Genomic DNA, 16,156 nt, shown 5'->3' with positions numbered 1-16,156 from the left:
TCAGGTAAGGACTGAAAGGGTAGCAAAGGCAACAACTTCATCGATTCATGAAGTCTGATAAAGCTTGACAGAGACATAATGAAACTAAAAAAAAGCAAGTTCAACCAAATACCACAACAAACTATCACGACTTCCTGTTTTAAGTTTCATAGAGAAGTAGATGACAACAAATGGGCCTTTCCACGGTGTCTTAAAGAGGCATGCAGCCTCTGTTCACTGTAGCTTTCCACAACTGGGTCAGAATGTGATCTCACATATAAATCTAGCCCACTTGGAAGGATTGAAAATTAATTCCAACAAAGTTCCATTTTAAGCTCAAGTTAAGCAGAGAGAAAAGTGATGAAAAGCTTAGCCCGACAAGGCTCTGGCTCAGCGACACCACGCTGCTTGGAGGCAATCAGACTGTATGGATTTGATCAGTGTCTGTGCCCCATTAGTGAGCCGCTGCTACATAGTCTGATACACGCTTAGTGGGCAGACGCAGTGAGGAATCTAAGGAGCCGAGGTTGTAAAGAGCTGACTGAGCTTTGCAGCTGGAAGAGACTGACTGAGCGATTTTCCACCTTGTACTCTGTCATATTTCCATTCATGTAGCTGAGATTAGAGCTTTGTGCTTCTATTGCAACAGAAAGGCAGTAGTTTGGCTCCTGCTTGCCCCCCTCTCTCTTCACTTTAGGTTAAGCCTATCATTAGGATTGTTTACCTGTGCAATTATTCCGGCTGGATCCAAGCTCTCACATAGGCCTTTTGGAAATATCCAGCTTTATGATCAAATATAGCATTCACCCCTTTGATTGCATGAAAAGAGCCTTAAAACATATTTTGCTCACTTTGAAAAAATATATATGTCTTCAGCAACACCTCATATATTGCTATACACTCCCTATTTAGGCTGTATTTTTACAGTGTGTGAAAAAGTAAAGTTGAAGCTCAAAACCAAAATGCCAGCTGTTTTTTTGTATCGTTTCCTCAAATTTCTTCCTGACATATTGGATATTTTGGGGCATATTACAATTTTCGAAAGTGCGCTGGATTTAGACAAGTGCAGGCTTCTTCAGTTTAGTTAAGTAAAAAGTGTGGGACCACTTTGCACTTTGTTTATTTTTTGTTTTTTTAAAGAAAAGTGAAAAGGCAAAAAATAAGAGCTCTGCTTGTTTGCTTGTTCAAAGAGCTGAGCTCAGAAAATCCATCCAAATGTGTTCACAGATTTGCAGACTAGCTCTAACTAGAACAGAGGGGAAAGTGGGAGACCCCGAGGTAAGACTTGTAATAGATGACTCCAGGCTCAAATGATAACTTTATTAACTTTATTTTTAAAGAAACTAAAGATGATGCTCCAGACAAACAACTAGCTACATCCACTTTGGACAGGCTCCTGTTATACATGAGCGCTACTGAGACTCTATCACTGCAGCCAGCATCACAAATCATCTGATCCAGCTCTCCTAACACTTCCACGCTCTTACTTTAGAATCAGATCTTAAACTTTGAACGTTTGTTTCAAACTGCTGCTGAAAACACATTTTTACAGGTTTGCTTTACCTTAATCTTTTCCCCTTGTTTTGGGCCACAGTTTACACCTATTTATGAATGAATCTGTTACCCTACAGCTGATTGTGTGTCTGTATGCTGGAACATGTATTCTAATCTTTAACATTTGGCTTTTATTGATACCATGAAGCACTTTGTAATTCTGTGTTTTCAAATTTGCTGTACAAATAAAGTTGTACAGAAATAATTTCAGATGTGCTAACACAGTCAGTTTGAGTTTTAACATGGTAATTATTGCCATTTTGATCAATTTTATTTCATTTTAAACCAAAACAAATGCTTTTCGTTTTCTCCAAAACCCTAAATCTTCAAATCAGGGTGCATGTTTCAGGAGTGCATGTCGGCTTCTTGAATGTGGTGGCATCTGTGCATGAGCCATAAATGAAGAGAAAGTTCTCCCTTTTGTAAGTAACCAGTAATTTAGCCTGTGAAAGAAGTGTGGTACATGTACATGTTCCTCCACAATTTTCCACCAGAGCCTGACTTTCTTGGCAGTCCACACAAACCCTGTGTCTCGCATTTTTTAAACCACTAATTTAAATAAAAACTTCCTGACCCTAATGGTACTTGTGCTATGTGGATTTAAGTATTTTCCTATTTATGCTGCTATGTAGCATCTGTGCTATCATTTTACATGCAGACCCGGCGGCAGCAAAACAACACCTACAAGTCTGGTAAAACCATTACATATGGCTGTGCACCGCCCCTGCACCCAACACAGCAGCTCTGCTTCCTGTCATGTGCAACAAGCCTGAACCGCAGCGCTACAAGTCAGAGGTGACAGGCTCGGCAGCACGCACTGCCTCCACTGCAACGGTGATCACGTTACAGACAGAAGGAGGGAGTAAGAGGAAGCAAGTTGTGAAGGAGCAAGTTCTGCTTTTACTGAAGAAGCTTTGCAGCCACAGGCGGTGTCACTGATTGAGAAACAGAGAGGCACAAAGAGAGCTGAAAACAATCAAAGGGATGTAGCGCAACACTTGGGTGTAGCTTGAAAGCAGTCGAGGCTCTTTAAACTGTTGCCACCTCCAATTAGGACACACACTCACTTCTCTCAGCTATCAGTGAGCTACATTCACTGAGTACAAAGCACAACTCCCAGCCCGCCTCCATAGGACTACAATGATGACGATGATGTTGGGCAGCATGCATTTCCAGATGTCTGTGTCCCATTATGGTTCTGCAGATGTAAGGCACTCGCGACTCCAACGTGACCGAGTGGATTTCATTACTTTTAAGAGGGGAGCTTACACAGTATATACACACACTGACATTAGAGTCACATACAGCATAAAGCAGCTCCACTGTCCCACAGCTGACCCCACTAAGTACTCCAATCTGTGTGTAAGTGAGACGCACAGGCATACGTCTGCTTAATCTTTCTCTTACTTCCTGTCTCTTTAAAAAAACAAACAAACAACGACTTGATCTTTAATCTTTACTTAATCTAGAAAAAAGCATATCTGTTCTTAGTTACACCTGTCTCTGTTCTCTGTTTTCTCCGTAATGTCATGGGTTACAGGATATCTATAGAATTTATTAATAAATGAATCTATTTATTTATAGATTTCTGTATCGATTGTCTACAGAATATCTGACAACAATCCATGGAAACAAGACGCACTCAGGCATCTTGTTTTATTTAGATACCCTGATTATGACAAAGCTATATTTAAAATACCAATATGACTCATATCACATGCCAGTACCAATTCTTTTGTTTTTTGTACAGTATTTCCCACACATAAAAACTTGCTAACAATTAAACTTGGAATTAGGAACAACTTTTAGGGATCTTTTCCTCCTTTTTTAGCCATCCACAATCGATTTATTTTGAAAGTTTAGTCACTGCCAATCAGCTAGGCCCGACTCTTCCCACTTTGTGTTTTCACTTATGACTGGTTCTCCAGTCTGACGGCTTTTGCGGCAGTGCTCGTTATCATTTAGCCACTTTCCCACAGAGTCTATCACCCTGCAGTCAAATGGAGGCTAATTGCCAGCTGGCAATAGAATTCCTTCTTTTGCTCCAGAGATCTGCTGGGAGCTGGCGTGCTGCTCTAACCTGCAGTCCTTGGAGAGCTAGCGGATATGCAGCAATGCTCCTATTGGGACTACCATCAGATGCACTCCAAGACCCTTAGAATGGGATCCATCTGAAGGATGATGCTCAGCTATTAATTTTCAATTTGACCAATCAAATATCTCTTTTTACGAGGGGGAAAAAAAATTCCATTTATAAAATAGATTTTAAAAAAATCTCTTCACTCTTCAACAGATTAAATGACCACTGACTTTGGAAAACGCTACCTTATTTGTAGAAACAATGACATGAGTCATCAACCCCCATATCTGCCAAACCGACATTCAGCCAATATATCGATGGCTTCCTGTGTCACTAGTCCAAAATCCAAAGATATTTCATTTTCACATTTAAAAAGCTGGATTCCAACATTGTTATAGCTACTTCCCACTTCCTTTATTTCCCCAGTGGGGCACTACAGCAGATGGATCCTTATATTGGACTTATTTTTTCATCCATTGCAACCAACACGTGGGACACACTACCTTCTGACCCCCTGAGGCTGGGTTTATGACTCCTCCTGGTCTCAAACCAGGGGACTTTTGCATGAAAGGCAAATGTGTGAACCACAGACACACCACAGATCCCAGCAACTCCCAGTGGCTGTTTTCTGAAATTATAAATCACTGTGTACTTCTTATCAGATTACCTGAGAACACACAGCAGGACTCACATTTATCAAGTCAGATTAAATAACGCCAGAGACACCGGCACAACACAGAGCGGTAATCACACGGTTTCAATTTTAGGATTGGTACGTTATCATTGTCCAATTGGTTCAAAGCAATTTAATATAATAGAAAACAAAACACACACACAGATGTGGATTTGATAGCAGGACTTTCTAGGAACAGCAGGAAGCCCAATAACCACTAACACATCTCTAATGGGAATTTCCATGGAACACAGTTGGCTCAAGGCCAGACAAAAACCCACATGTTCTCCATTGTGTAGTTTCCTTTTAGTTTTTCTATGTTTTATGTCATATATAACACTGTGCAAAAATCTTTGGCTTCCAAGGATCCAGATTCTGTTGCATCTTTTAAACTGGTCTCGACCGATAGTTCTCTGAGCTTTCTGAAGATCCTTAAAGTCTTGATTTGGACCCTGGGTGCTTTTTGTTTGTTTGCTTCGTTAACCCAGATAACGCTGGCATATGAATCATTCAAGCATAAAACAGGTACCTAATCAGGGGATGTCTGCACAGACAGCTTAGCAAAGAGCCAATTTTAATGTTGGTAATTACAGCCTGTCGCAAAAACAGAATTTGTTCCCATTTCTTTTGTTGAATCTATGAAAAATATCAAAGATAACACAAACATAAAACTGTAGTTTTTGTACGTCCATTCCAACAAAAGCCTATTAGCCAAAAACGTGGTATATTTCAACATAGTTTGCAGTATGTCCTTAAAAAAATGAAGGAAAGTGGACAAATGGAGGATAAGCGAAAAAGTATCAGGACTAAAAAGTTTTTTACACCAGACGACCAGTATCTGAAAGTCATGTCCTTAAGAAACAGGAAGTCCTATGTCCTGTTTAGGACCTGAGAGACACATCTGGGCCTTCAGTTGATTCATCCAGTGTTCGCCGAAACATCATCAGCAATGATCTCAATAGAAGAGGGACTGTCATGAAGCCACTCTTAGAGAAGGGAAATGGGGAGAAAAGGCTGGAGTACGTCAAATTACACAAGGCTCAAAATCAAACAAGCTGTGAAAACAGATCTTCTAAAGAGATGAGAAAAAGTCAGACGGCTTCAAGAGAAAAGTCCAATAGTGAGTTTTTACAGCCATGTGTAAAACTCAGCAGAGGCTCTTATGAGGGTTTGGGACTGCATTTCACTCACTGGTGTTTGGGATCTCGTCGAAATTGATGAATTTATGAAGGCAGAAAAGAACTATTAGATTTTAATCCACCATGCAATACCATCTCACAAAATAACTCTAAAGTCATGGATGTACCAATACCCAGACCTCAACATGACTGATGCAGTGTTTCGACACTTCGACAGCGACCGATAACCACAGCAGAGCTCCGAATGTTCTTCAAGACGGTTGGAGAATTATTCCTACTTAAAGAATTTACTACTACTTTAGGAACAAACTGTTTTTGCCTTATGCACTCTAGAGAAGAGATCAAAACAACTTGCTTCAGATAGTGAGGGGCTTCCCCAAGGCCCAGCAGAAATACTGATTACTTGAAATGAATTACAGAAATCTAATCTAGCAAGAATAAAAATATGGAGCCTGTAATGAGTATCATAGCCCAACTTTAAGTTTTATTCAACATTCTCCTTAGAAACTGATAAGATAGTTATTTTTTTCCTGTTGGGGCCCAGGAGTAGAGTCCTCTTCCTATAAGACCAACTCTCCTGAGACTAAGCTAAGAATGAATCCGCAGACACAGTCACAGAGGATGCATTGGTCACAGCATGCCCAAGGGAATCCCCATGTGAAATTAGCACAGGCCATGCACCCTCCACAAAACAGCATTTGTTCTCAGCTGCAGCCCAACCTTAAAACAGGAAACAGTAGACATACACACAGCCACACAACACTCTCACCTCTGTAAAAAGAAAAACAATCAGTGCCTTATCACAGGGTTTTTAAACTTGGAAACGCCTTACATCACACAACTCAAGATGAGCATCATGAGACTGATCTCAAGGGGAACAAGAGTTTATCTCTTATCCAAACTAACCTAGAACTTAAAGGAAAAAGATGCAAGAAGCCGCAGTCACACAAACACAAAGCGGATGAGTTGGCAGATGCATTTTGTTAAAAGAAAAAGAAAACAAGTCATTATTAGGCAAGTGTTAATGCTGCGCTGACATCACTGTGGTTTAACTTCAAGACAAATGTCACGCCTTCGATTTACTGTTATGAAAATCCTTCCCCTGACACACAAATGCTGCATCAGCAGGATACTAAACGCTGTTCATTTCAAGCCACTGCGCCTAATCCCAATGACAGCCACCAGCATCGACATTCATTCAAAGAACACCTTCTGCTTTGCACAACCATCGAGACAAATGTGATAAAAAGCAATTACGGAGACAGGCTTCTCTATGCACAATGTGAGCAATTTCCAGCAGAAACAGAGAGGCGAGCACTCACAGCCAGACACACACACACTGCTCCAAGGCAAGGACAGGGAAGCCATGCTGCTGCAGCTGTCCAACTGGCACTGCTCTTCATCCGCCAGCACACAAAAGGAGCCGCACAGAGCTGAGAAAGCGTGTGTGCTAGAGGACGCTGTCATTTTATTTATTTATTTCAAATAAAGGCCGTTTAGAAAAACCAAGCCACCACGTGGAGTGGATTTAAAGCACATACCTGCTCCCACAGTGACCCTGGTTTATAAGCCTTTGCACAGGTTGCAGCAGTGGCAGTTATGCAGACATACCAGGGCTTTACAGAAAGATGTAATAATGAGGACACGGACGGAGCGCGAAAACTCACAAAACAGACATAAAAGTCCAGGAAGAAGAGCAGCCACCTAGAAAGGAGGACTAGTCCGTATAGGCTTATCCTCCCCGAGGAGGGCAGAGTGGAGGGGGGTGGAGGGGGTCGGCTATGAGTTACATTATCCCTGGTGGCTAAAATGACCGGTTCACAGCCAGCCTTTAAAAAGCTCCGCTCACCACAAGGTCCACGGTGGTCCTCACAGCCTCCGACACGCTCTGTCTGACTTCCGCGGCCGTCCCGGGTTTGCTCAGCCTCTTTGTGAATTTTCGCACCTCAGACATTTCGCTCCCCTTTTAGATAAATAAAAATCCTCTTCCTCTTCTTCTTCGGATATGAGCATGCCGCGGTACCGGACGGAGCGGCGGGCAGCGCTGTTTCCTGACAGCCAGATGTGAGACGGTGCTGGAGGTGAACCAGCCAGCGGTTCACGTCGCGAGGCGGGGCCGTTGCTGCTGGTGGTGCTGCCACCGCTGCTGCTGATGATGTTGGAAGGAGACCAAAGAGGGGCTGACAGCGTGAGATGCTTCACTCGGACCCACTTCCGTTTCTCCCGCCCCGGCGGAGAGCAGATTCAAAGATCGTCAGTGTGAGATGATAACACGGTCCACATACAAGGACTGCAAACACAGGTCGCATTTGGAGAGTTTATTACATTTTTAGCGTCACAGGTGGGCTTTTTAGGTATTACTTATTCTTGAAAAAAAAAGCCTGAAATTTACATTACTAGGATAAGCGACAAAAAGAAGTAGAAGTCCATAAATAAAATATCACAAAAACGAGATTTAATAAGTGATGTACAGAAAGGCACATTAACAATCAAGACTTCCAAAAACAAAAAACAAAACAAAATCAGTTTCAAAATATATGAGAAGCTTAAAGCTGTGTTTTGTTGTTTTAACTATTTATTGTGGAAATTAGAAATCGCAGTGATTTATTGGTCATTAAAACGTATTCTGAATTTTCAAATTGATAATTATTCGTCTCATAAGTCAGCTCTACCAGCTATCTGTGCAACAATTTTCTTTTGAATCTTATAGAGGAGTTTGTTTTTGTTAATGATGTTTATCAAGACACACAAAAAGAACAAAAAAAGCGGTGCTCAGAAAAGGAAGGAAGGAGAGAAGAGATCAGGATGACTTTAGACTTTAGTGGTGTTATCAAGGGCTGTACTGAGTGCAAAGCTGAACAGATGAAATTCTGAGAGATGATTATAGAAGACTGAAACATAACCATTTCACCTTCATCCAAATATAAACACACACACACAGAATGTGGTATAACGTGGGGGCAAGGGCCCAGAAAAATATCCTCCCCTGGCCCATCACAGAGTTGTTACGCCCATGGTTTGATGTCTGTATACGTTATGTTTCTGGTCACATCCATCCACTTAACAAGGGTACAGCGCCACAGCAAATTGTCTGTTTGTTTCTTTGTTTCTTTGAAAATTTGAACTTTGTGATGTTTAATCTTTAGTTTTTATTGTATATCCAACATACTGTCAGTGTGTCATCTATCTATCTATCTATCTATCTATCTATCTATCTATCTATCTATCTATCTATCTATCTATCTATCTATCTATCTATCTATCTATCTATCTATCTATCTATCTATCTATCTATCTATCTGTTGATCAAACCTTTTGTTTCAGAGGGGCAGCCAATGGGAAGAAATTTGGTTTAAATGGAGGAGGAAGAGAGTTAAGAAGGGGTTGTGACGAGGTCAGGAATAAAACAAACAAGGACTATTTTGAACTGTGCAAAACTGCTCTATAAGAGTTAAAGAATGCCGGGAATAAATTAAGTATGTGTCCCCTTTATATATATTTATTAGAGCGCATCTTGTGACATCTGAAGTATTAGTACGCAGGAATTTGGCTCATTTGATGTCTTGGATTATAAAACATTGTTCCGAAGATGTGAAACAGGTTGTTTATCAGTTACCGAATCTCATCCTTCAGGTGCAATAGCTGGCTCCAGGTAAAGCTAATAGTACACTGCCACCCTGTGGACTATTCCACAAACTGCAGCAAACGAAGTGACACCTGTAGTCTGCAGCGATTCAGTTTTATGTTTGAATGTTCAGTTTAGCAGTGAGGGAGGGCGCTTGTTTCAGTTACAGTCTTCCTTTACTTTTTATTATAATATAAGGTAACTTTGTCAGGCATCGTTTAAGAGGTACAAAGCTATTTATGAGAGCAGCTGACTCACACTCATGTTAATGTCCCACTGCATGCACTTCAGTTTTCTTGTCCTGACAAAGTTTATATTTCATTTAGGATCAAGTGTTGACACATGAGCACCAGCCTGTATGAAAGGATGCTGTGTGCCTGTCAGGACCTGCAGTGAGAGAAGCCGTCAGCTCAAAGAAACAACAATATGAACACAGGCTGTTAGTAAGTTTAATAAATGAATTGAAAATTTATATTACATAGTTACATAAACTGTTAAAGGAAGACTTTTATCTTCAGACAACGTTGGACCGAGGCACTGAATAGATGCTTCACTCATGCTCTTCCACCTACAACTGACATGCACACTTTTCAGTGTCCATAAAGATGTATGAATTTCCACTAATAATAACAACAATAATGTCAATATTAGAAAGCAATCCAAAATGTTAATGTAGCCACATGAAAGATATAAGTTTATTGTAACAGTGCTTATCTTATTCAAATGAATAGCTTTATTAATCTCTGCATTACTCATAAACATGTGGAGGTCATGCAAACATTTTGTCCAGCAAATGTTTTGGAGTCAACTTAATGCGGATCTGGAATTTTTTGAAGGACTCTTTATGACTGCAGGGTGATTAAAAATAAATAAATGCAATTTTGCATCTTCTTGGCACAAATTCATATTCATGCCCTCATCATGATGATCTCAGCAAAGTATCAATAATTAAGCCAGATGAATCAATGGACTCAGCTCGTAGATGATGTCAAAGGACGTTGCAGCTCTGGCAGAGGGAAGAAGAATCAGACTGTTTCTGTTTTGAACTGTGAATCATGCAAAGCAGGTTTAAACTAAAAAGCCTGAACCACTTCAGTGGCACTTTCAGGAGTCCTGTTATCTGAAATAATATGGACATGCTACAAAGTTACTGCAGGCTAAAGGCCCACAGTTTGTGTCTGTGGCGTGAATAAGGCACGGCGGGACCACAGAGCAATGTTCAGAGCCAACTTTATTTGATTCACGTCACACCACAGTGTCCAACAATTAAAAGCCAGCATGTCATTCTGTGGAATTCCAGAGCGGGATGAGGGCAAGGCTGGCATGTGTCAGCATCAGATACGCCCTTCACTTAGTCGTTATACTGGGTGAATTCTTTCAGTGCCCAGTTCTTCATCTCCATCTCCTGCCGTAATCTGCAGTACTCCTCGGCCAGCGCCTCAAAGTCTTTGCCCAAGATCTCGAAGGAGGCCAGCTTTAACTCGACAGACTGCTTTTCCGCTTTACACGCCTTCAGCTCAGACTCCAGCTTCTCCCTGAAAATGAGATCCGACGAGCTGGTTAGGTTTGGACAAAGGGATCAGTCAGAATGTAGCTTCAACAGAAGAATTTTAGTCTTGCCTTATTTTTCTGTGAGCAGAAATCGAGTCAGGCGTGTATGTATCCAGCTGGATTTCTACCATCTCCGCCCTTTAAAAATGAACATGAGAAACAGGAATGTGTGTATAGTTAATGCATCTCATTTTTGACTATGAGTCACGACTGGACTATCAGCACTGGATTAAAACATTCTTAGTACGAAATGCAGTCCAACTATCTGATTTACGAGAGCGTTAGAGTAATGCAAATGGCCTTATATAGAAACCAAGTCTGATGTACTGAAGCACTGAAAACGGCTTACTTTATCTTCTGCAAGATTAATTCACATTTGCCTTCAAAGTAATCCAATTTCTTCCTGTCCAGATCTGTCTGGATCTTCAGCCTGTGGTTCAAGATGAAAGACTGGAAAAGCTGAATGCACTTTGTCAGCTCCTGTGTATGAAAAGAGCAAACAGTGACTAAGCAAACAGAACACATTTACGCATTTCATGCAGCTTAATGTGGTGAGTACATTTCCTCGACGCATATCCTTATTCCCCCCCTTCCCCAAGTGCCTCGACCAATTCATGCTTGCAGTGCTATCACTTTAAAAAGAAGCTAGTTAGCACTGTGACTTTGTGACTTGCAAGCTTGCTTATTACTACTAGCGCCCCATGTTTTTGGCTTTCTGACCCGAGCATTTTAAAACCATGTTTTATCAAATCTGACTGCGGTTCAAGTTTGTTTATATAATAGTTTAAAATTATATGTGGTGTGGTGACTTGCTCATATCAGAACTTTGTAATACATTTTAATTTCATCAAAATAAAAAAGCAGAACCAGACAATGATGGGCTGATGCAGTTTTTCCTCAAGGATACCTTATAAATGTTGGTCTCAGGATAATAACCACTTAGTCAAGTCAGAATGAGCATTTTGATGAATGATGCAGTGTGCAGAAAATCACAGGTGCAGGAATTCATGGATCCAGCTTTTTCCACTTCTAACAAGATACCAATACTTTGGCTTCAGGTGTCTGCTAATCCACTGTCAGTGTTAATGTAATGAGCTGAATCCCTCACTCAAAGAAAGAGCCTGGGATGATTGATGAAAGCATAAAACTTACTTTTTTTTCTCTTAATTTTGTAGTAAAAATTTAATGTGAGAAATAAAATGTAACAAAATTAAATTGAAGAATAGTAATTCACTATACTGGTATTCATTAGTAAAATTATAGCGTTACAGTAAACAGAACTGCATGAAATAGACTGGACTGCTGATCGATATCCCCACTAAAAGCATTCCCTTACAGTGAGGTAGAGCTCAGTCTGTCTCTGCAGAAGAACCGTGTTTTCTCTGCACGTCTCCTTCAGACTTTCTGCTCTTTTCTTCTCTTTGTCCAGCTGTGCTGACAGATGAGACAGCTTGGCCATCTTTAGACCCTCGCTCTCATGCTCTAGAAGAAATCACAAAACAGCAGGTTAGTCGTTGTGTCGAGTGAACAGAATGACGTGGTATGAAGCCATGTGGTGAAAGTGTTTGTAGCTGCTGTACCCCATTCAGGCTGATAGTAAGAGAGAAGGCTCAGACACTTTTCTTTGAGATGTTTCTCCAGCTGTCTTGGTAGACCCTGTTTCAGACTTTGTACATTCTAGTAAAGAAAATACAGCGTGGGCATGAGGAAAGCATTTGTAGTTTGAATTCATTATCAAAAAAAAGAAAATAAAATAAAATAAAAGGAATATTAAAAGAAGTTTCCCAAACGGTTCTGGTGGTGTGCATGTTTTTATGGGTTTACGCTAAACAGATGCAGCACATCCCAAACAGATTTTAACTTGCATGTACTGAATTTTATGATTCACCTTCTCGGAAGGCATGAGCTCCATCACGAGCTGGGGGGTCAGGCCCAGGACCGACGGCTGGTCCTGGTTTGTTGTGTTACTGGGATCCAGCTGCCTGACACACTGAGCCACCAGTAGACACCTCTCCATCGTCTCATAGAACTATAAAGGAACAAACGCAAATTATTTGTTTTATTATATGTATTTTTTTTTAAGATCATCATTAGTAAGAGTCTCCTAATCGATTAAAAACTCCATGTGATAAACTTTTGTCTATAAACTTTTATCTGACCGTTTATCTATAAAAAACATTCAATAAAGTCGTTTTAGCCGTACAGCGAGATGAAAATCTGCTCAAAATTTGACAAAGAACATACAATGAATGCTTGTTAGCCTGTCCATAGCTCACTGATAGCTCTTTATGCACTTTTAAACTGTGTAAAGAAGTGAAATGTACCATGTTCTGGTCAGGGGGTACAGTGGCATGGTGCTTCCTGACACAGTGGTTCTGGATCATCTCCTGCAGCCCTCTGTGCAGGCTCTCGGAGCGCAGCCATTGAAGTTTCTGAATCTGCAGCTTCTTTTCAGCCTGGGAAAAAAAACCCAAAACACTCACACATGTAAGGACTCACACAGTACCTCACAAAATCGGTCAGATCCTGTCCCAGTTCTAGAAAGAAGGCTTAACAAACTTGGAGCCAGACCCTAAACACTGAGACAGGAACCTTTGAGATTTGGAGTCGAGAACAGCTGATCAGGCTTAGGTAACGATGAGTCGCTCCATCTTGAATTAAGCACCTTTATGGGTGCTGGAAAAATAAACCAAAGCATTAATGGTAACCCCGTCAATAAAGATCAGGGTCTCTATTTGAATTCAGTTTCATTTTTAAATGCAATCGTTCACCTGTTACCTGACGAGGTTATAGGAGATGAAAATAAAATGTAATACAAATATGGACCAAACATAAAAGACTTCTGTGATTTTAACATTGTAGTCCAACCTGAAACTTCCACTTTACATGTAAAAATCTGACTCTGTGGCTTCTGATGACCAATCCAATGCAAATAAAGCTTTTGAAATGAAATATTGTTACAACATATTCAGACTGCCTGAAGCCTGTATTCACAAAACCCATTGTAAGATACATTTAGTCCAGCTGTTTAGTCCATGTAGCGCTCACTACATGTCTGGCTATCCACACAGCTTTTTCAGGTTTTGCAGGAGAAAATTTGCCAGTGAGCAGGTTATTCGAACATAATCTGTTTCTCTGGTAAACGACACAGAGGTTAAGTTAGCTCTCTTAAAACTATAAATAAACAAACAGCTTCTTTTATTCCAGTATTTTTCAGTTTTTTAAAAAAAAAAGACTGTTCTCTTGAGCAGAGAAAGGGTCGATCCATGTTGTTGCAATTCTTAGTTCTCGCCAGTAGAGGTCAGTAAGTCACAGACTATTTATTGAATCATAATGAGTGGACTAAAATCTCATTTCCATAGAGGTGTGACAAATTATGACTCCTCATTTCTGAATAGTACAAGACAAAAAAAATACAAGAAAAACTGTTCCATGACCCAGTTTGAATTATTTTTTAAAACTCTACACTGATTAACTTCTGTGTTGATAAAAACAAATAGGAACAAATAGGAACAGGAACGACAGACACCTTGTCCAGCTCTGTTTTCAGCGGAGCGGTGAGTCCGGTTTGATCCACATGCTGTGCCAGAGTGGCCAGGAGTTTACAAAACTGCGGGTTCTGGATCAGATCTTCTTCAGTCATGTGACACAGTGGAAAGGAGGCGAGGACTGAGGGGAAAGGCACAAAATGCAGAGAAGTAATTAAGGACGGCCAAACTAAACGGACAATAGTAAATTTGGCAAGAAAATAAAGCTAAAAGAGCCTACTTTCGTATTTAACAATAACATCGTTATTTATACATTAATAGATAATACTTTAAACTACGTTAATTTATTACATCTACTTTCTGTTATTGCTACAATATAGGGTTACTAGTAGATATGCAGCCCACTTGTCTTCTTACCCTGTTGATGCAAAGTGTCACCCTTCCCAAGCGACGATATGTTTGCTGTCTCGGTACTACCGGACATTTTCCAATTAATTATTGTCCTTAGTATCCAAACATACAGGAGGTTTGTGGATTTGTGAACTATTTCTTTCAAACACGAAGACGAGCTGAAATCTTAAACACGTACTTCCTGAATCAAGTTGCGCGCGTTTGCCGGAAGCCTTCTTATTGGCTAACTGGACCACGTGGTCATACAGCGGTCCCTGGGTGACGGCAACGTGCTATTCACGAGAGCGTGAGGTGTTGAAGCGGAAAATATCGAGATTTTAATCTTTTCCCACTAACAACTAAACGTCCTTTGACATTAATATTAATAAAGTGACATGGCTTAAGATAAAACTGAATGTTTGTTGTTGTTAAACAACAATTACAGTAACAACAACTAGAAGCTAAAGAACGCATTTGGCCATTATGACACTATCAGAATATTCTCTTTCTTTTGTGTCTTTTGCTCCTCGATATTCTTTTTATTTTCAATTTTCCTGTTGTACTTTTAATTGTATCACATTTTTAGTTCATTTCTTGTTCATTTGTTTTTTTTAAATTAATTTTTAATCTTCACTTTTTGCTTACTGCTCACTTGGTTTGTTTGCTTCACTATCTGCATAACCTCCGATTAAAGATGTTGGACTTTTGCTTTGTCTCCTCTGGGTTCTCTTTCCCTGTGTTCCTTATAATTGGCATCTTATCCATCTACAAACAGGTATTTCACAACCACATGACAGAGGATAAGGCATGCACTGCTGTGTCTCTGGGCTTTCCTTGAACAAGCAGTTAATAAAATTGACGAATAATCAAAATGTGCTTTGACTCTTATAGCTCGATGTTGGGGAGTAAAATCAATAAATGACTCAAATTATGTGTATATGGTCAAATTATATATGATCAACTATGTGCTGCAAGTTAGGTGGAGAGGGTGTTCATTGGACAGAGATGGGGCTCTCGTGTTTTCATGCTGACTGTCAGTCTCCTCGTCCTTAAGATGATTTTGTTTTCGTGCCCTGGGCTTGTATGATCACCTCGCACCACGGCGGTTGCTGGCAGCGGAACTAACATCGCTTTGAACCTCCAAGGAGATATGATATTAGAAGCAGATGTCTCGTTGTGCTTTAATAAATGACAATCAAGTTTTTACATTCCACTAAATTTGGGGGATTTTTGGCTGTGGGATTTCTCCTGCTTGCTTTTTCTGTTTTTGATTATACAGCAAAGAAAATGGATTCAAAGACGTGGAAATATCCTTCTACATGTCAAGCAGAACATTACTAGCAGGGGGTGATTGGCAGGACTATGGCGCACACTGCCCTGTTTATTTACAGGCAATAAAACCCAGTATGTTCATCATTGTTAAAGTAGATTATTTATTTATTCTTTTATTGGGCCTGTCAAGTCTTTACAGGCTACATCAGCCCCTGTATTTATCAGTTTCTCTTCCATACATATTATATGTACATATGGGGCTGCACAATACTGGTATTCTTGTAGAGTGTCTTTTCCACATGAACTCTGACTTCTCATGTTTGCTTCTCGCAGCTGTTTCCTCGCAACAGTCCCTGTCCATATCTGGTCTTCTCAGTGAAGGATTTCTTACCTAAGATTTGCCAA

At 40.3% G+C, this 16,156-nt stretch overlaps 2 protein-coding genes across 5 annotated transcripts in view; both read right to left on the bottom strand.

Annotated features, from left to right (window-relative positions):
- The window catches only part of dock11 (dedicator of cytokinesis 11), a 90,612-nt gene extending 83,020 nt beyond the window's left edge, over positions 1-7,592 (bottom strand). For all 4 annotated transcript variants that reach the window (XM_004567104.3, XM_004567103.3, XM_012923518.3 and 1 more), the window contains exon 1: positions 7,275-7,592. In XM_004567104.3, coding sequence (XP_004567161.2) covers positions 7,275-7,379 — 105 coding nt within the window. In that variant the 5' untranslated portion in view covers positions 7,380-7,592. The remainder of the gene's footprint in view (positions 1-7,274) is intronic.
- Positions 7,593-10,263: 2,671 nt separating this feature from the next.
- Positions 10,264-14,709, bottom strand: haus4 (HAUS augmin-like complex, subunit 4). The gene is made up of 9 exons (XM_004567106.3): positions 14,507-14,709; positions 14,131-14,270; positions 12,926-13,057; positions 12,490-12,630; positions 12,182-12,278; positions 11,938-12,083; positions 10,951-11,081; positions 10,671-10,739; positions 10,264-10,585 (listed from the first exon to the last, which is right to left on the bottom strand). Exons 1-9 carry the CDS (start codon positions 14,571-14,573, stop codon positions 10,402-10,404), a joined length of 1,107 nt encoding a protein of 368 aa, XP_004567163.3. The 5' UTR covers positions 14,574-14,709; the 3' UTR covers positions 10,264-10,401.
- Between the last annotated feature and the right edge of the window lie 1,447 nt (positions 14,710-16,156).

This window comes from Maylandia zebra, linkage group LG3 (genome assembly GCF_041146795.1).
Source record: "Maylandia zebra isolate NMK-2024a linkage group LG3, Mzebra_GT3a, whole genome shotgun sequence".
In the NCBI taxonomy this organism is placed as follows: domain Eukaryota; kingdom Metazoa; phylum Chordata; class Actinopteri; order Cichliformes; family Cichlidae; genus Maylandia; species Maylandia zebra.
The sequence above is the reverse complement of the archived record's forward strand: the minus strand, read 5'-3'. Positions and strand labels throughout refer to the sequence as shown.

Bases quoted from the DNA above. Each gene is read 5' to 3' on its own strand.
- haus4 (XM_004567106.3), bottom strand. From the start codon at position 14,573: ATGTCCGGTAGTACCGAGACAGCAAACATATCGTCGCTTGGGAAGGGT. The intron at 14,271-14,506 runs GTAAGAAGACAA...CTTTCCCCTCAG, and splicing joins TGACACTTTGCATCAACAGG to TCCTCGCCTCCTTTCCACTG. The intron at 10,740-10,950 runs GTAAGCCGTTTT...TCATTTTTAAAG, and splicing joins TTAATCTTGCAGAAGATAAA to GGCGGAGATGGTAGAAATCC.